This window comes from Triturus cristatus, chromosome 7 (genome assembly GCF_964204655.1).
Source record: "Triturus cristatus chromosome 7, aTriCri1.1, whole genome shotgun sequence".
NCBI lineage: Eukaryota > Metazoa > Chordata > Amphibia > Caudata > Salamandridae > Triturus > Triturus cristatus.
In genome coordinates, this window is record NC_140590.1 from 1,695,858,433 (window position 1) to 1,695,879,457 (window position 21,025).

General features: G+C 42.6%; 1 protein-coding gene across 1 annotated transcript in view; it reads left to right on the plus strand.

Annotated features, from left to right (window-relative positions):
• The window catches only part of LOC146812799 (solute carrier family 2, facilitated glucose transporter member 3-like), an 88,110-nt gene extending 67,489 nt beyond the window's left edge, over positions 1-20,621 (plus strand). The window contains exons 6-10 of the mRNA XM_085619912.1: positions 14,691-14,878; positions 15,655-15,759; positions 15,988-16,089; positions 16,516-16,719; positions 18,520-20,621. Of these exons, the coding sequence (XP_085476038.1) occupies positions 14,691-14,878; positions 15,655-15,759; positions 15,988-16,089; positions 16,516-16,719; positions 18,520-18,756 (836 nt within the window). The 3' untranslated portion in view covers positions 18,757-20,621. The remainder of the gene's footprint in view (positions 1-14,690; positions 14,879-15,654; positions 15,760-15,987; positions 16,090-16,515; positions 16,720-18,519) is intronic.
• The last annotated feature ends 404 nt before the right edge of the window (positions 20,622-21,025 follow it).

Sequence of the window (21,025 nt, forward strand, 5' to 3'; positions counted from 1 at the left end):
CGCGTATAGATATTTATATGCTTTTAAATGCTATTTTCTCAGGAACTACTGAACAGATTGACACCAGACCTGCAAAAGGCACTTCCCTGACCTGAGGACTACCTCTCTGCCAAATTTCAAGTAATTCTGTTCAGCCGTTCGGGCTGTACCTTCGACTAAAGGTCCTATAGAAAAATGCATTGGGAAAACGTGTTTTGGGACCCCGCTTTTTTCTCGGCCCCCGCTTGACGAATCATCCCGAGACTTTCAGGGTAGGAGCGGGGTGGAGTGCCCCACCTATTTTGAAAATTTCGCGAGGATTCGTCAACCGGCGCCAAAGTTATTCCAAATAGAATGTTGCGGATTTCCTATGGAAACACGGTCCTAACTATAACTATCTACTGGCGACCGCCAGTAGATAATATATGTATATATATATATATATATATATATATATATACATATATATATATATTTATATATATTATCTACTGGCGGTAGATAGTTATAGTTAGGACCGAGTTCCCATAGGAAATCTGCAAATTCAATTTTGAATAACTTTGGCGCCGGTTGACTTATCTTCGTGAAATTTTCAAAACTAATGGGGCGCTCTGCTCAGCTCCTACCCTGAAAGTCTCGGGGTGATTCGTCAAGCGGGGTCTGAGAAAAAAGGGGGGTCCCAAAACGCGTTTTCCCTATGCATTATCCCAGAGGACCTTTAGTCGAAGGTACAGCCCGAACGGCTGAACAGAATTACTTGAAATTTGGCAAAGAGGTAGTCATGTGCCTTTTGCTTAAATGGTGTAAATCCGTTCAGTTGTTCCTGAGAAAATCAAAAGTAAAATCACATATATATCTGGGCGGAGCCTAACCACACATCTCATCGTGAGATCTGATTGGCTGTCAGCACTTCATCCAAGAAGTGTTGGCAGCCATTTTGGGACCAAAATACATGATAGCACCTCATTAAAGCATTGCAGTTAATAGAAGGTTTTAAGACTTTAGTTACATTATAAATCATTTGTTGATGGTACCATACTCATTTTAGGAATTGTGGTGTGTTCTAAGGTGATTTTACCATGTGAAAAAGCCTTCTGCTGTGATATCATGAATCATGTTTGAGAGAAAACTATTTTCTCATGTTTTTCCCACAGAGGTTCGGAAGGTGATCTATAAGCTAACTGAGAGCATATTTTCTGTAAATTCACATTATCTTTCTCAGTCATGTGAGAATGAAGTCTGACATTCTCAGTAAAACATGTACATCCAACAAGGGCAGAGACTGTCAGTTGATTCCTTTGTGTTCTACTGCAGCTTCCCAGAGTGTTCTAAAGAACAACTAGAGCGCTAACAGTCCTACTTATGACAAACGTATGGCACACCTGAAGCCATATTGGTTGGAATAAAGTGGTAATTCTTAAAACATTTAATTTAAAAAGGAACAAAATGAGGGGGTTCATTTTGCCATAGAAAGTATGATTAGTGCTGCAGAAAGAAAAATTAGGGCACATTTTGAGTGACTTCTCAAATCCTCTTCTATTTCATGAAAAAATTCTGACATGCAGACTGAAACATGCACTTTCAATACCAGCAGCAGACTTCCCTGGTGAGCAGTAGCTTTACTACAGTGATCTAATAAGCAACTAGAGTGCTAACATTCTGAATTTATGGCAAATTTGTGACACATCTGAATGCCTTCTTGATGGAATCAAAGTAAAAAACTGAAAGTATTTCCTACCGAGAAGACTGTAGTAAATGAGGAAATTAGGAAACATCATAACAAATAAGTCTCCCAAAATGGCCACCAGAGACAAAAGAGCCCAAATGTAGCCCAAATATCACCCAGATGTAGCCCAAGTATAGCCCAATGACAGAATGTCCCAGAGTGTTCTAACAAACAACTAGAGCGCTAACAGTCTTACTTATGACAAAAGTATGGCACACCTGAAGCCATCTTGAATAGAATAAAGTGGTAACACTTAAAACATTTAATTTACAAAGGAACACAATGAGGGGATTCATTTTGCCATAGAAATTATGATTAGTGCTGCAGAAAGAAAAATTAGGGCACATTTTGACTTCTCAAATCCTCTTTTATGTCATAAAAAAATTCTGACATGCAGACTGAAACATGCACTTTGAATACCAGCAGCAGACTTCCCTGGTGAGCAGTAGCTTTACTACAGTGATCTAATGAGCAACTAGAGTGCTAACATTCAGAATTTATGGCAAATGTGTGACACATCTGAATGCCTTCTTGATGGAACCAAGTAAAAAACTGAAAGTATTTCCTACTGAGGAGACTGCAGTAAATGAGGAAATTAGGAAACTTCATAACAAATAAATCTCCCAAGATGGCCACCAGAGACAAAAGAGCCCAAATGTAGCCCAAATATCACCCAGATGTAGCCCAAGTATAGCCCAATGACAGAATGTCCCAGAGTGTTCTAACGAACAACTAGAGCGCTAACAGTCTTACTTATGACAAAAGTATGGCACACCTGAAGCCATCTTGATTGGAATAAAGTGGTAACACTTAAAACATTTAATTTACAAAGGAACAAAATGAGGGGGTTCATTGTGCCATAGAAATTATGATTAGTTCTGCAGAAAGAAAAATTAGGGCACATTTTGACTTCTCAAATCCTTTTCTATTTCATAAACAAATTCTGACATGCAGACTGAAACATGCACTTTGAATACCAGCAGCAGACTTCCCTGGTGAGCAGTAGTTTTACACAGTGATCTAATCAGCAACTAGAGTGCTAACATTCAGAATTTATGGCAAATGTGTGACACATCTGAATGCCTTCTTGATGGAACCAAAATAAAAAACTGAAAGTATTCCCACTGAGGAGACTGCAGTAAATGAGGAAATTAGGAAACTTCATAACAAATAAATCTCCCAAGATGGCCACCAGAGACAAAAGAGCCCAAATGTAGCCAAAATATCACCCAGATGTAGCCCAAGTATAGCCTAATGACAAAATGTCCCAGAGTGTTCTTAAGAACAACTAGAGCGCTTACTGTCTTACTTATGACAAAAGTATGGCACACCTGAAGCCATCTTGATTGGAATAAACTGGTGAAACTTAAAACATTTAATTTAAAAAGTAACACAGTGAGGGGGTTCATTTTGCCATAGAAATTATGATTAGTGCTGAAGAAAGAAAAATTAGGGCACATTTTGAGTGACTTCTCAAATCCTCTTCTACTTCATTAAAAAATTCTGATATGCAGACTGAAACATGCACTTTTAATACCAGCAGCAGACTTCCGTGGTGAGCAGTAGCTTTACTACAGTGATCTAATGAGCAACTAGAGTGGTAACATTCAGAATTTATCGCAAATGTGTGACATATCTGAATACCTTCTTGATGGAATCAAAGTAAAAAACTGAAAGCATTTCCTACTGAGGAGAGTGCAGTAAATGAGGAAATTAGGAAACTTCATAACAAATAAATCTCCCAAGATGGCCACCAGACACAAAAGAGCCTAAATGCAGCACAAATATCACCCAGATGTAGCCCACATGTAGCCCAATGATAGAAGTGTGCAAAACACTTATTTTTTGTGTATTTGCAGTTTTATATAGTGCAGACTTGTCAGGTATTGGAATGCTTTTACATGATCATTGGTTACATCACACAAGATCAAATTCATTTTGGTTGTAGACATGGGGAGATTAAGTGATTTGACCACAATCACAGAATGTTGAGCTGAAGCAGAAACTCCAACCTGGTTCCCCAGTTGCAAAGTCTGCAGCTCTGGAAGTAACACCACATCCTCTCGCCAAGGTGCAACATTTAATCAAGTGGTCAACTGGATAAAAAAACATAAAGATTACAAATAATTTAAAAGTTCTTTGTCGCTATTTGAAAACTCAGAAAATATGTCCTCATTTTAGTTTTTTAGAGCACTAACCATAATTTTGATGCAAATAAGACCCTCTCATATATGTAATTTCTAAAGGAAATACTCTAGGTATTACAGTTTTGATTACATCAAGATGACATCAGGCGTTCCACACTTTTGTAATAAATATAGAATGTTAGCAATCTAGTTGTTCATTGGGATACTGTTGAGAGGCAGAGGCCAGGGGCACGGACTCTGAAAATTGAAGGCAGGTAGGAGAGTGCAGAGGCAACAATTTGACCACACTGGGCAGGCAGGAAGGGCAGTGGCAGCACAACAGACTATGGAGGGCAGTGGAAAGGGGGCAGGAGCAGCAAACCAACAATACAGGACTGGCAAGAGAGGCTGTGGCAATATAATAGACCATTGTGGGCAGAAGGAAGAGGCAGTGGTAGTACAACCATACATGCCAACAGAGCCGTTTCAGCCAGGAAACGTCCAATGTTTTTAAGCTCAAATGGGCTTTATTTGATCGGTCTCCTGTCTACAATCTCCTCTTTTTCAATGTAACTCAAAGGGGAAAATCAAAACCCCAGTTTTTTTTCAAAATCTCCCTCTTACCAAGTTCAAAATGTTCGCAAGTATGGTACATTGAATCATGGTAGGCAGGAGGAATTGGGGTAGGGACATGGACTCGGATAACAGAGGACAGGAGGGACATGGAGAGGTGCACCAAACTGACCCTACAGGGCAGGCATCAGGGTTTGCAGCAGCACAATACACCACACAGCGCATGCGGGACGGGAGTGCAGCACAACAATCCATAGAAAGCAATAGGGAGGGGACAGGACCATGCACATGGACAACAGAGAACAGATGGGAAAGAGGCAATGGTAGCTAGCTGACCATAATGGACAGACAGGAGAGAAAGCTGCAGCATAACAGACCATAAAGGGCAGGAGGGACGGATCAGGGGCATTACAATGGAACAGACAAGCCAGGAGGGAGGGAATAGGGGGTCTGCATATGGAAACAGAGGGCTGGGGGCAAGGTGGCAGGGCAGGAGCAGCAAGATGACCATGGAGGTCAGGCAGGATGGGCACTAGAAACAAGACACACCATGGAGAGCAACAATGAGACTATGGTGGCATACACACAGACCATGGAGGGAAGGTGGGAGGGGGTCAGGGGCAGCTAGCTGACCACACAGGGAAGGTGGGAGGGGCCATGGCAGCACAGAAGACCATGCATGGCAAGCGGGAGGGTTAGTGGCAGCACAATGGCTATGATGGGCAAGAAGGAGGGTGCAGGGGCATGCACAAAGGACCATAGAGGATAGAAGGGAGGGTCAGGACCTGGGCACAGACAAGAGAGTTCAGGGGAAGGGGCCTCACAACAGACCGCGCGGGGCAGGCAGGAGGAGCAGTTGCAGCACAACAGATCAGGGAGGGCAAAAGGGTGTGGCAGTAAAATGGACCATGGAGGACAGGAGGAAGGGGATAGGGGCATGGCATGTGGACAGGCAGGGTGGAGGTGGCAGGGACAGGTTACAGTCATCTGACAATGCTAGGCAGGTGGGAGAGGAGTGGCAGCTCAACAGAATACTCAGAGTAGATAGGAGTGGCAGGTCCATGGAACATAGTGGGCAAAAAGGATGGAGCAGGGGCATGCACAAAGACATCAGAGGGCAGGGGGAAGGAGAATAGGGGCAACAAGCTAAGCACAGTGGCTAAGCAGGAGGTCAATGATGGGCCATAGAATTGGGCAATGGAGGGCAGGAGGAGTGGACTGGTACATCATGCTAAATGGAGGGCAGTGGCAGCACATCAGACCATGCATGGCAGGAGGGAGGAGGCTAGTCCATGGATTCAGACAACAGAGGATAGGGAGGAGGTGGATGGGGCAGCAAGCTAACTGTTCAGAGAAGGTGGGTATTAGGAACTTTATTGTTTTTAAAATGTGTGTCTGTGCGAACTACTTAAAATATGAACAAGTATGCAGCATAATCTCACTTTTATTCAGGAAGAAGAGGACGTTTGTGACTGTGACTCCGGGCTCACTTGGCAGAAACACCCCCTGACCCTCCACCCCCATCGCAAAATGTAATGCCCGTGAAAAGGGTAGGTGGACGCAGTGTTATATAGAACATAGTCCTGAGAGCACGATTGAAAATGAAAACTAGATGTAGTATATGGTATAAACTATGCACCAAAAAGTGTGATATAAGATGAACCGGGCCGTGAAATATAATATGCAATACATTGTGCGCAATGACAGATTCATTGGAGAGCGCGAGATAGCACAGGCACTAGCGCGTGCTATGCGATATGCGCCTTGGAGTGTAATATGCACAGGGCAGTGTTGTGTAACATAACTAGTCTCTAAAGTTGTAATATAAAATATGTGCTGGGGAGTGTAACGTTGCATATGCACTGTGACAAAGATATGGATCCCAGATTGTAATATGTATGGCATAGCGCTGTGCGTTATAACATACACATCGAGGAAGGCACGTTAGATGGGGCAATATAACCCGTGCGAAGGCAAGTGTGGCATGACATATTCACGGGGTGGTGTTACAGTGCACATGGGCTAGAGAGTGTCATAGCATACGCACTAGCTGGTGGAATACAACACAGAGGTGTGAGGCAATCGGCGGGCACTGGTGGCTAACACAGCATTGGGCTCAGCCAGGAGCACGCTGGGACTCTCAAGTGAGGTTCGTCTCCTTTCCAGAGAGTAAAATAAAAAGTATTACACATCCGGCGGTGGATGTGTTTTTTATTAACCGTGAGGGGGGTTTCTTGCATAGTTTGGTCGAATTTTTGTTGAATCCCCTTTGAATGGCTTGGTGTGCGTGTATATTAAATGTGCCCGTCAATAGCTACCCATGTTTGTATAAATAAACGACAAGGGTGTCTACTTGGAGAGTACCGACCGGCGGGGGCGCCGGGATTAGGCACGGTAGGGCGTCAGACACGTCAGAGCTTCACTAGCGGTGTAAATACATTCCATGTGGATTCATTCTATGCATAGTCGCCTTTTAATGAATATCACGCAAATCGTCATGGTGATAGGTACATATGGTTTGACCAGCATATCCTAGGTGTTTCTATAAATATATATATTTTTAAAATAATAAAAAACAAAGGCCGGCCCCGGGGGATGGGGTCACCGGAGCCATGGGTGGCCTGAGGAGGGGGGCAACGCAGCCCCCTCCTAAAGAATTTAAATTAAAAAAAGGCCATGACCCGGGGGTTGGGGTCCCTGGGGCCGATTAAGGCCTTGGGTGGGCCAAATCTTTTTTTTCAACAAAACAAATTAGGGTGCAGGCCCTGGGGGATGGGGTCCCCAGGGCCAGTAAATTAGAAAAAGAAGGGGGGCCGCACAGCCCTCCTTCTTAAAAAAATAAAATAAATAAAAGACCGGCATCGCGCTGGAGGCCACGCCCCCTCCTTGCAGCACTCTGCAAACGCGCCCCTGGCCAGTTGTAAGTTGGGGAATTAATTCCCCTTCAATACTGAGGGTCCCTGAGGGCCAACTAGCCCAACAGGTATCTCCAGTGTGCGCCAGGGAGCAGCGTTGCAGACAGGTGTTCTGAGGCCACGCCCCTTTTTACACCTCTATGCAACGCAGCTCTGTGGTGCTTACTGGAGGTACCTAGTGGGCTAGTTTGACCCTAGGGACCCTTAGGATTCAAGGGGACTTAATCTCTCAACTTAGAACGGCCACAGGGCGCGTTTACACAGTGGTGAAGGGAGGGGACGGGGCCTGAGGTGACGTGTGCAAACACGCCCTGTGGCGCGTTTTAAGTTGGGGAAATAATTCCCTTTCAATCCTGAGGGACCCTGGGGGCCAACTAGCCCACCAAGTGCTTCCAGTAAGTGCCACTGCTCTGCGTTGCAGAGAGGTGGTGCAGGCCGTGTCCCTTTTTACACCTCTCTGCAATGGCGCTTACTGGACGTACATAGTGGGCTATTTTGCCCCTAGGGATCCTCAGGATTCAAGGGGACTTAATCTCCCAACTTAAGAAACGGCCACAGGGCATGTTTACACAGTGGGGAAGGAAGGGGACGGGGCCTGAGGTGACGTGTGCAAACACGCCCTATGGCGCGTTTTAAGTTGGGGAAATAATTCCCCTTCAATCCTGAGGGCCCCTGGGGGCTAACTAGCCCACCAGGTGCTTCCAGTAAGCGCCACTGAGCTGCGTTGCAGAGAGGTGGTCCAGGCCGTGCCACTTTTTACACCTCTCTGCGACGCAGCTCTGTGGCGCATACTGGAGGTACCTAGTGGGATAGTTGGACCCTAGGGACCCTCAGGATTCAAATTAACTTAATTTCCCAACTAAAAACGGCCACAGGGCGTGATTAAACAGTGGTGAAGGGAGGGGGCGGGGCATGAGTTAACGTGTGCAAACAAGCCCTGTGGCGCGTTTTAAGTTGGGGAAATAATTCCCCTTCAATCCTGAGGGCCCCTGGGGGCTAACTAGCCCACCAGGTGCTTCCAGTAAGCGCCACTGAGCTGCGTTGCAGAGAGGTGGTCCAGACCGTGCCACTTTTTACACCTCTCTGCAACGCAGCTCTGTGGCGCATACTGGAGGTACCTAGTGGGCTAGTTGGACCCTAGGGACCCTCAGGATTCAAATGAACTTAATCTCCCAACTAAAAACGGCCACAGGGCGTGTTTACACAGTGGTGAAGGGAGGGGACGGGGCCTGAGTTAACATGTGCAAACAAGCCCTGTGGTGCGTTTTAAGTTGGGGAAATAATTCCCCTTCAATCCTGAGGGACCCTGGGGGCCAACTAGCCCACCAGGTGCTTCCAGTAAGCACCACTCCGCTGCGTTGCAGAGAGGTGGTCTAGGCCGTGCCCCTTTTTGCATCTCTCTGCAACGCAGCTCTGTGGCGCTTACTGGAGGTACCTAGTGGTCTAGTTGGACCCTAGGGACCCTCAGGATTCAAGGGGACTTAATCTCCCGACTTAAAACGGCCACAGGGCGTTTTTACACAGTGGGGAAGTGAGGGGACGGGGCCTGAGGTGACGTGTGCAAACACGCCCTGTGGCGCGTTTTAAGAGGTAGTTTTAATTCCCTGCCCTATTATATACTAGGGGCTTACAGAGGAGGTCATGCTGATCACAGGGGGACCCCTACGCATAGTGTTCCCTAGTGTATGTAGGTGTTTTCACTGTATTCTGAGTGTCTTTTAACATAGCACTGGCTCTAGGACTGGTTAGTCAGACTCAGTTACCACCAGTATCCGTCTGAAAAAGTTGAGGGTACAGGATGATTTTGCAACAAGGCTTCTTTCTGCTCTTCTGTTTGTTCTTTCTGCACGTTATCCTTCTTCCTGCACTTTTCTTCGTCTTTGAGGACTTCTGTTGCTTCTTTCTGCATTTCTTTTTTTTCTTTCTGTGCGTTTTTTCTTCTTTCTTCACATGTCCTATCTCTGTAGGTATAGTTAGAAATTAGCATTTAAAAAACCTTAGAAATTCACTGAAAAAACCATAGGTTTCAGGGGCGTTATAGTTAGCTGGACTTTTCACTCATACAAAACCATTGAAATTCCCCCATTATAGTTAGTTCAGCTAACTATAACTCGCGCGCCCGCAATGCACTGCTGATGACGTCACGTATTACATCACTCATGACATGGTCAGTGACATCACTCATGACATCACTGATGACATCTCAAATGACATCACTAATGACATCACTGATGACATCATCCTTGTGATAGAGTCGCAGACCTCCTCTTCCCCTAATATAACCTTTGATACACACATTCAAAAATAGAAACTACAATTTTCAAAACAATGGAGATACCAATACCAGTTACAACAACCTATTCAGTAATTCTAAGATCCACATACACATACACTCATTCACCAACAGTCCTATACAGTCACTCATACATGTACTCACTCATCATATGTACTCACACACCTATACATCCTGTTACACAACGCCACTCATCCATAGAGTTACTCACACACATAGTCACTCATGCTAATAAAGAATCAAACATCCATTTACTTGCATATACAGTTATACACACACCACCACACTTACTTCTACAGAAACTTACACATACTTAGTCTTTTAAACAATCACTTATAGAAACACATACTTATTCATACAGGAACTCTTTCAATCTCTCACTCTCACATATACTCACTTATATACACCAATAGTCACATATACTAGTTTAAAACATATGTAGTTACTCATTAGACACTATTGAGACAGTCTATCACTCACTAACACACCCATGCACACACTCATCCACCCATACAGTCCTGCACACATGCTGTCTTCAACACATACAAACAGTGAGTCACTCATTCATGCACCTATGCACTACGTAATACCCCCCACCGAACCATACAGACACTCAGACACTCATACTGATACTCAAAAAACCAACTAATAACCTATATAGACACTCATGTAGCTACTCACCAACCCATGCAGCCACTTATACACAAAGTGAGAGACTGATACAGATATTTACACATTTAAACATTACTCACTAAGCCATGTATTCACTAAGATACACTTAATCAGTCAGTTATACAATCAATTTTTCAAAAACAAATCATCCATTTAGACACTTATATACCCATTTATTCTTCCATCGACCTTGAGATATACATATATAAAACATATGTAATTTTCAGAAAAACACACATTCACTGGATGATGTCATCAGTGATATCATTTGAGATGTCATCAGTGATGTCATGAGTGATGTCACTGACCATGTCATGAGTGATGTAATATGTGACGTCATCAGCAGTGCATTGCGGGCACGCGAGTTATAGTTAGCTGAACTAACTATAACGGGGGAATTTCAATGGTTTTGTATGAGTGAAAAGTCCAGCTAACTATAACGCCCCTGAAACCTATGGTTTTTTCAGTGAATTTCTAAGGTTTTTTAAATGCTAATTCCTAACTATAACGTGCCTTAAACATATGGTTTTTTCAGTGAATATATATATATATATATATATCAATATCAGGCGGGTCCTTCCGGGATCCAAGCCCTCGTCAGGTGGTGCGCTGTCCGGCGAACCCAATGCCGGATAATCCAAATGCCGATACAAAGAAGAGAAAACGCACTCTCAGAGGTCAGTCGTTTTTTAATTAACAATCGCTACGCGTTTCGACACAACTCGTGTCTTGCTCACACGATTTTTTGCACGGTACCCAAACGTACATATAGTTGTATGTAAACATAAAAGAAGTGCTAACATATTGCTCACTTAAAGCTGTGTAAGCAGCCGCCATTTCTGAACAGGTTAAAGCTTCATGCAATTGAATGAATACGTACATATTTCCTTGCCGAAGGGTTAGCAATTGGACTGTACAACAACTTGCTAATCAACATTACTGAACTGTAAATTATAGTAATGTAAAATCATGATTACGTAAAATTGAGTGACTGGTCCGTGTTTACTATACAACACACTGCTGGTGCAGGCTTGAAGGCATTTCTACAAACTTTATAGATTGCATGTTGCCTCACACGAACAAAATTACTTGCAAACGAGGAATTACTGAAGCTATGTGAGCCATAAGTATATGCATCAAGCGGACTAGTGCCGCATACGTTGATGTTTACGTGTTGGCAAGCATGCATATTTAAAAGTCCAGCTTAGGGTTCTCGGACTACGCACTCAATTATTGATTTGTCAGAGGACTAGTGCCCCATATTCAAACTACACCCATAACATTTTGAAAGCATAACTCAAATACCAAATGGCACATTAAAGCTAGGAGCACATAGCTTCAGTAATTCCTCGTTTGCAAGTAATTTTGTTCGTGTGAGGCAACATGCAATCTATAAAGTTTGTAGAAATGCCTTCAAGCCTGCACCAGCAGTGTGTTGTATAGTAAACACGGACCAGTCACTCAATTTTACGTAATCATGATTTTACATTACTATAATTTACAGTTCAGTAATGTTGATTAGCAAGTTGTTGTACAGTCCAATTGCTAACCCTTCGGCAAGGAAATATGTACGTATTCATTCAATTGCATGAAGCTTTAACCTGTTCAGAAATGGCGGCCGCTTACACAGCTTTAAGTGAGCAATATGTTAGCACTTCTTTTATGTTTACATACAACTATATGTACGTTTGGGTACCGTGCAAAAAATCGTGTGAGCAAGACACGAGTTGTGTCGAAACGCGTAGCGATTATTAATTAAAAAACGACTGACCTCTGAGAGTGCGTTTTCTCTTCTTTGTATCGGTATATATATATATATATATATATATATATATATATATATATATATATATATATATATATATATATATATATATATATATATTACCTACTGGCGGTAACCAGTAGGTAGTTATAGTTAGGACCTATTTTCCATAGGAAATCCGCAACATTCTATTCCCAATACGTCTGGCGCCGGTTGACGAATCTTCGCGAGATTTTCCAAACTTTTGGGCAGCTCCGGTCCGCTCCTATCCTGAAAGTTTCGTGGTGATTCGTCAAGCGAGGGCCGAGAAAAAAGGGGGGTCCCAAAACGCGTTTTCCCTATGCAATTTCCCATAGGACCTTTTGACGCAGCTACAGCTCGAACTGCTGAACGGAATTACACAAAATTTGGCAAAGAGGTACTCCTCAGTTCAGACTCGTGCCTTTTGCTTAAATGGTGTAAATCCGTTTAAGTAGTTCCTGAGAAAATTAGAGTTAAAAGTTCAGATATATCTATGGACTCGGAGGTTCTGCGCACCCTATGCGCACCCTGAGCTCACCCTCTGCGAACCATGTGCGCACCCTCCCGATCACGCGCTGAATGCTAATTGGCTGTCAAGTGTCTGTCAACATTCGAAACCAGGAACTGTTGGCAGCCATTTTGTCCCTCGGTAGAAGCGAGGCTGAGGAAGTAAGGGAAATAAGTGTGTGAAAGATGTAAAGGGGGCAGGGTAGAAATAGTCTGACCCTCTAGTGTTGCTTAGGGGGTCCCAGAAGGACCCCCCAGGGCTCCTTTTTTTTAAACGGCAAAATGCACGCAGGGTGCGCGGATCCGGCCGTAAAAAAAAAAAAATTGAAGCTCAGACTTTCGCGCTTCCTTAATAATTAGCCCCCGGGGTGCCAAAACCCGGGGGCAAATTGCGTAATAAATTAAAAGGGGGGCCCCCCGGGGACCGCTACCCCGGGGCTACAAAATAAATAGGGTGGGGGTGAATGGCCCCCCAAGCCCCGGGGACCACCAGCCCTCGGGGCTTTATTTATTGAGGGAGGGGGGCTGCATGGCCCCCCTCCTGGAGCATTTGAGGGCACTGGGGACCGCCACCCCCCAGGGCCGGCTCCTACAGTGTCCTGGGGTGCCCACCCCCAGGACACTGTTGTTTGCTATGAGAGGGCGGGAGTCTCCCGCCCTCCCATAACAAACTTCGTTTGGATTTTGAAAGAGAGAGCAGGGAAACCTGCTCTCTCTTTCAAAATCCAAACATATTGCTTTTGCATGTCAGCAGCTTCCCATGTGGAAAAGCAATGCCGGCTCCCACAGGACGCGGGGAGCCGGCTGGGACCGTGGGGGCTTTGGGGCGCTCCACACGGTCCCCAACGTGTTTTTATAAGCCCCGGGGGATGGAGTCCCCGGGGATAATAAAAATTAGTGATAGGGGCTATTTATTTTTTACGGTAAAATTAGGAGTCGCGCATCCTAACGCGTTGGGTGCACGATTTCTCTTGCATAGGGTTGGTTGTTTCTTATCGCGTTGGGTGCGCGACTCAAAAAAAAACCAATTAAAAAAAATAAAATAAGTATATTTAAAAGAATCTAAAATAATAAAAAAATATATATATTTTTTTTAAGTGTAGTGTAATTTAAAAAAAATAAGTAGATTAAAAAAATGTAGTTAAATAATATAAAAACAATTAGAACAAGAAATGCATTTTAAAAATATCATTTAAAAAACCTTTGAAATTCACTGAAAAAACCATAGGTTTCAGACATGTTATAGTTAGGAATTAGCATTTAAAAAACCTTTGAAATTCACTGAAAAAACCATAGGTTTCAGACATGTTATAGTTAGGAATTAGCATTTAAAAAAGCTTTGAAATTCACTGAAAAAACCATAGGTTTCAGGGGTATTATAGTTTGCTGGACATTTCACTCTTACAAAACCATTGAAATTCCTCCGTTATAGTTAGTTCTAATAACTATAACTCGCGCGCCCGCAATCCACAGCTGATGATGTCACATATTACATTATTCATTACATGGTCAGTGACTTCACTGATGACATCTCAAATGACATCACTGATGACATCATCTAGTAGATGTAATATGTGACGTCATCAGCAGTGGATTGCGGGCGCGCGAGTTATAGTTATTAGAACTAACTATAACTGAGGAATTTCAATGGTTTTGTAAGAGTGAAATGTCCAGCTAACTATAACACCCCTGAAACCTATGGTTTTTTCAGTGAATTTCAAAGGTTTTTAAATGTTAATTCAAACTATAACATGTCTGAAACCTATGATTTTTTCAGTGAATATATATATATATATATATATATATATATATACAAATATACACATGCACACCATTGGGAGATTTTTTTAAACTGTTCGGGCTTCAGAAATTTCTTAGGGATTATTGGTGACAGTGGAGCATCTGTTCCTCTTAAAACAAAATTGAGGGCACCTGGAATTCTAGTAATTATTGTGATATTATTACATTCAGTAGGACTTCTTATAACACCTCCCTGCATATAGAGAGTTGCCTGAGACACACAAGACTGAGTCAGCAGGGAGGAAGTAGTTGATGCTCCTTGATATGGCAACCTCCATGTCAAATAATCTTGATTCTTTCCTTTTGTCTGCAGTACTGCAAAAGCTTCGTAGCACAGACGATGTATCACAGGACATCCAGGAGATGAAGGAAGAGAGTGCCAAGATGTCACAGGAGAAGTCAGTGTCGATCATTCAGCTCTTTTGTGTGAGCAAGTACCGCCAACCCATCTTTATCGCCATCGTTCTGCAGCTTTCTCAGCAGCTGTCAGGCATAAATGCTGTAAGTCTTATCTAAAGCTATCCACAGCATTGAGGAACCCTAAAGCTTCTGCCCTATTATTAGATGGAGACACACCAGCCAAACCCAGTTCTAATCATCCCCAGAACCCCATCCAGGATAAGCCACATGGTTTAGCTTGTGTACATAAAAAAGTAGTTAAACAAAAATACTCTGCTTATCTATAAAGGCTTGACCACCATTAGTGCCATAATCTTAATAGCACACAAGCATGGAGCTACCTAAAATCTGTGGGGGTTTATCATGCTGCACTTGTTGTTGATATACTCTAACTCACTTCAGCTTCCCTACCGCAATCTTAAGTTAACTGATCTAAAAATCTTTTTGAAAAAGGCACAGTTGAAACAATTGCAATCAAATGTCTGATAGCATGTTAAATAGTACAGAATTCTGCAGAAGCAGAGTGAGCTTTTGGGAAAACAACATACTGTGTACTTGGACTGGATGGGAAATTCATAGTTGATGGTCTCTGGGTTTTACCCCTTGTATGTGTAAGATTGCTTTGTGTCAGTTCATGCTCATAATTCAAGCAGGGACAATGTTTTGTAGACAAATGTAGACCCAATGGCTAATGTTGCTATTAACCAGGATATGATGATGCACTCCATGTGATGTTGTCTCAGTTTCTAACGTGAAATTAAACTAGTGGTTGCATGATGGCCATGTTTCAAACTCTATAAATCTATCCATTGACACAAAATGTAGATTTAGGTTTCCTTTTTTAGAGAAACCAGCATATCTTCTTTCTCTTCCCCAAGGTTTTCTACTATTCCACTATGATCTTCAAAGACTCAGGTGTTGCTTACCCAGTGTACGCAACCATTGGTACTGGAATTGTCAACGTCGCTTTCACTGTTGTAACGGTAAGGCACATTTCAAAATCATTCATTAGCTATTCCATTGGCCAATGCAGGAGAAGAGCTTGCATATGGACAGGATAAAAGAAGAAGAGATACATGAGTTAAAGAATTATTTTGCCAAACTTCAAACTTGGCTGCCATACCAAGAGACATGTTACTAACTTGAATAAGACTAGTTATTCATGATGTTCACCTTTTTGTCTTCTTTCTAACTATCTCTTCACATTGCAGGTATTTCTCATGGAGCGAGCAGGACGCCGTACCCTTCACTTGACAGGACTTGGTGGGATGTTCTTCTGTGCCCTCCTGATGACCATCACACTCAAACTCAAGGTGAGGCCTTCTTGATCCACCTCACCAACCTGCTCGACCCACATGCAGTGGAAGGCTAGGCTGGGGAAAGCGATATGCATGAATTGCCTGAGGAAGCAGATAACATAAGAGGCACAGTATCATATGTAATCATTAATGGTCAGATCTGAGTTTAGAATATTAAGACCTGACCTCAGAATCGATTATGTTAGTGTTGATACACATAGGGTTCAAAGGAAAACATACAGGGCTATGGCTGTACAAAGGTAGTTAGTGGTGGGTCACCTGGGGATTAGTCATCATTCACTTGAGATTGATGTGATACACCGAGCTTTAGTGGTCATCAGGAGGTGTGCTTGTGTGGTCACCTGTTGTTCATAAACGGTATCCCGCTTCCCTCCACGTTGAATCATTAAAATGCCCTGTCGTTCTCAATTCTTTCAATAGGAGACCATCTTCCAGATGAGCTATGTCTGCATTGTGGCGATATTTGGCTTTGTGGCCTTCTTTGAGGTTGGACCTGGCGCGATCCCCTGGTTCATTGTGGCAGAACTTTTCAGCCAAGGTCCACGGCCAGCTGCCATGGCTGTTTCCGGATGTTGCAACTGGACAGCCAACTTCCTTGTGAGCATGCTCTTCCCACATGCAGCGGTAAGATTGCAAAAAATGAGGATGAGCCTTCACTTACTCTGAGTGTGTGTTTCTGGGTACCTTAACCTTTTAGAACGCAGGGCATCTAAGCTTTGTGTCACTATTAGTATTGCCCAAGAGGTCTGGGTTAGGTCATCATGTCTTCTATGAGCATGGACCTCATGAACACTGGGTATGCTCAATTTGTGGTCAGTATGAGTGCCTCCCATGGGTTCTGGGAACGTCCAGCTTGAGGCCAGTGTGATTTCAGTTAATGAGTACCTTGGTGTTGATGTAATTGGAGCCCATACTTTTTTAAAGGCCAGGTGAATATTAGTGGGTTTGCAACCCTTCAGTACTGGGAAATGCCAGTTTTTCCACAACCTGCAGATCTGTGGAAACTTAGCTGAGGCGTTAGTGACAAACAACTTCAAATAGTCTATAAAGTTGCATTACCTTTCCCCTTACATTGTGATTCATGTTGAGAAACGTTTGTAAAACAACTAAGGAGGTTTCTCTGCAGTTGCTATTGTCACGATCATGGAGCTCTGATATATGGTGGCCGAGGCCAATCCCTTCTTTTACACCTTAGGATTCCGCCTACCCCTCTGTTAGGTAACCAAGGTGGTAAAGAGGACCCAGTTTTAGGGGAAAATGGGATTAGGTGAGGGAAGGAGAGACATTCCAGCAGGTGGGTTGTGAGAATACCTGGATTGGATAACACAGTGCTCAAGGCCTCCAATCCCAATTGACAGCAGACTGAGTATCAACTTATGGGTGACAGGACATATATTAGTGAAAGAAATACACCAAAGGGAAATGGATAGCATATACTCAAAGCACGCACATATGGATTTACCTGGAGCAGTCAGTAGATAAGCTGGAACTAGTTCCCCCAACATACAGGGAGCTCCATGCAGGAACTGAACAAGGATGGAAACTTGTTGCAGCACCTGGAAGAAGGGAGCTTCATAGAGGGAAGAAAACTAACATGCAAAGGTAACAATGTAGGTACAGGTAAGTCACAGATCAGGAAAACACATGGGGACTGAAGAAACTTGATAGAGCGCGAACAATAAGTGTTGGAGTGGAATAGCCAAGTGCAAATTATAACGAGGTGCAGAGAGAACCAAAGCCACTGATGTTGCTAGACAACTTGACCCTGTACTTGCAAGTTCCTATATAATGTCTGCCACTAACAACTCTTTATTCTCCATCGGCCTGTTTTCCACCTTATCCCTATTTTCTGTCACCTTGGCCTTTTATGCCCTAATCCGCTAGGTGACATTTGCAGCACGGAGGATCACACCACATGCTAGGTCTCTTTAGAAAATCTTCAGAGCTGTCGTGAACGATGTGTAAGCCTTGGTTTAAAATTGAATATGTGTGGGTCAATATTAAGTTATCTTCAGAGATGTCTCCAGTATGACCATGAGTGTCTGTAACATTAGCATTAGTTGTGGAATAGGGTTAGCTTGATGCCATTTCATATACTTTGTGTGTGCCTCTTAATTAGGATGTACTAAGGTAAAATGATGAGGATCTACTAGTATTTGGCCTGTGGGGCCATCTACAGTCAGCTGGCACATGGTTGCCCATAGTTTGGTACCATTACTGAGGGCTAGAACTATATTATTTCATCTGGTGGGGAATCTCCTAATGTTTTCTAAGCTGTCATGAGTTTTCCCCTATGCTCATTATTAACACTGGGAAAGAATCTGTTTGGTATCTTTGGTGGAGGACTATCATAAAACTGACATATCCAACCTCACTTTGCAAACACTAACATACTTTCAACTTCTTCTCTTTAATAACACCCAGGTGTACTGTGGTTCTTATGTCTTCATCATCTTCACTGCATTTCTTCTCATCTTCTTCCTCTACACCTTCTTCCAAGTCCCTGAGACCAAGGGACGAACATTTGAAGACATTTCCCGGGACTTTGAAAGATGCCCAGCTGAACAACCTGTGGAGAAAGGTCCCAGTGCGGAATTGACCAACATTATTGGATCATTTCCTTCCGCAAATGGGGAGCCACCCTGTCCTCCTCTGGTGTGAGAAGACGCACTTCTTACCATCACCTTACTGGGCTCTCTAGATGAAGCTCCGGAGACTTGCTTCAATTGCTGTAAATTGTTTTGTGTTAACAATGTTATCACAATGACTAATGACTACTCGTGGAAAAAGTGCATGCCGATGTTTGGAGGAATATGGATTTCCAGGATTGATTTTTTATTTTAGAACAAATTCTCAATGCCCAATGCAACACAAAAGAAATTCTCCTATTATTGAGAGTTGCCCTAAGTTCCTCACGTCTTTCTCTACTTTGATCCCCTCAAGGACTTTAAGAAGATAAATATGTTCCTAGAAGACAGACAAAGAATACCAACCTCAGGAACTCATTTTTATTTTTGAAGAATTTTAAAGAATAAGAGCAGTATTCCAAGATTATTGCTTACTTCTTCCTGGACAAATTCTTGTTGGCATGTCTAAAATGAAGTTTAACTGACATAATGAGCAAATGGATATCAAGTCCGGCATTGTTGAATGGGTCCATTCACACTTCTGTAAATTAAAATACCAGAGGACAAGAGATTTTGAAACCTGTGAAAAACAGAAATGAAAATAAAAAAATATATTTTTGTCTACTACCTGCACTGAAATGGAGCAGGAAGAAAAAAAGGTCTCAAATTGACTTTTTAAAAAAAATATTTTATTTTTCTTAGTATGTTTCTTGAATACTTTTGGTGCGCAGAACCAGACTTCCTTACTTTATCACAGTGACACAGAAAGATATTATTTCATGGCTCCACATGTTGTCACCTCGCTGATACCAGTGGATGTAATGAAAGGAATTAATTTTAAATTCACCATCAGTGTAACAATGCAAAGACGCCATTCTCTTAGCAACCCTTTGGTCAAGTTTGAGTTGCAATGCTTATTGCCTTATTCCTAGTGCGATCTGAAGATGAGAGAGATACAGTGAGAGAGAGAGAGCAAGAGAAAGAGATAGACAGACAGACAGACGGATAGATAGATAGATAGATAGATAGATAGATAGATAGATAGATAGATAGATAGACAGACAGACAGACAGACAGACAGACAGACAGACAGACAGACAGACAGACAGACAGACAGACAGACAGACAGACAGACAGACAGACAGACAGACAGATAGATAGATAGATAGATAGATAGATAGATAGATAGATAGATAGATAGATAGATAGATAGATAGATAGATAGATAGATAGATAGATAGATAGATAGATAGATAGATAGATAGATAGATAGATAGATAGATAGATAGATAGATAAGAGTATTTGTATGTCTGGTTTCTTGTGTATGTAGTGGGTTGTAGTCTGCAATATATCGAGTGCAGGAATATTATGCTCTCCTAATATCTTAGCCAAAATATCAAGGACCAAATATTGAGGACCAAGATATCGGAAGGTAAACAGGGCCAGACAAGCCTTATATTCCGCTGGGCATTTTCCCAATGGGCTGGAATAGTCAGACCCAGTTTTAAAAACCCAGGGTCGCTGCTGGTTCCTCTGTCGGTTGCCCATTCTACTTTGGTTAATTGCAACAGGCATAGGGAGGCCTCAAAAGAGGGATAAAGAGAAAGAGGGAGGGAGGAAATAGAGGCAAAGTGATCACAGGAAGAAGAGAGTTGAGAAGGAGAGAGAGAGAATGGATGGGTGGAAAGAGGCAGATGAAGTAAGCGGGCTGGTTTGAGCATTTTTGCCAGGGCTGCTTTGGTCCCCAAGTCCGGTAAGTGGATATAGGAATGTATAGATGTATTATATGTATTATCCAATTCTATTAATTAACCCTAAAGAAAAGTATTAATGTGATACTGTTCATTTAAGGCTAACATAAATACAGCCAATATGTTGAAAACTTTAGATCTGTATGATCCTTCCCTTAATAAAATTCTTAAAGAAAAACACACAGTTTGCTTTAATACGGATCCCATCATCATTAAACCTTCTATCTCTAAAATGACATCCCTTGCTAAAACATTTGTTGATTTGCAAAATGTTAACAGACAGTAAAGTCTACGAATTTTCAATGTGCCCGAGAATGCTGAGGGTCACGACTTGCCCGGATAAAATTACATTTGCCTGAGAATGCTGAGGGTGAAGACCTTTCTACCTAAGCTCTTGAATATTATGTTCATTGATTGAAACTTTTGAGATTGACAAAGTTCATTGAATACCATCCTAAAGGAAAGAAAATCACTCCAAAACACTGCAAATCATACTTAAAGTATTGCAAAACAATCATTGGTACTAAACAAGAAAGACACTTGTGAAATAG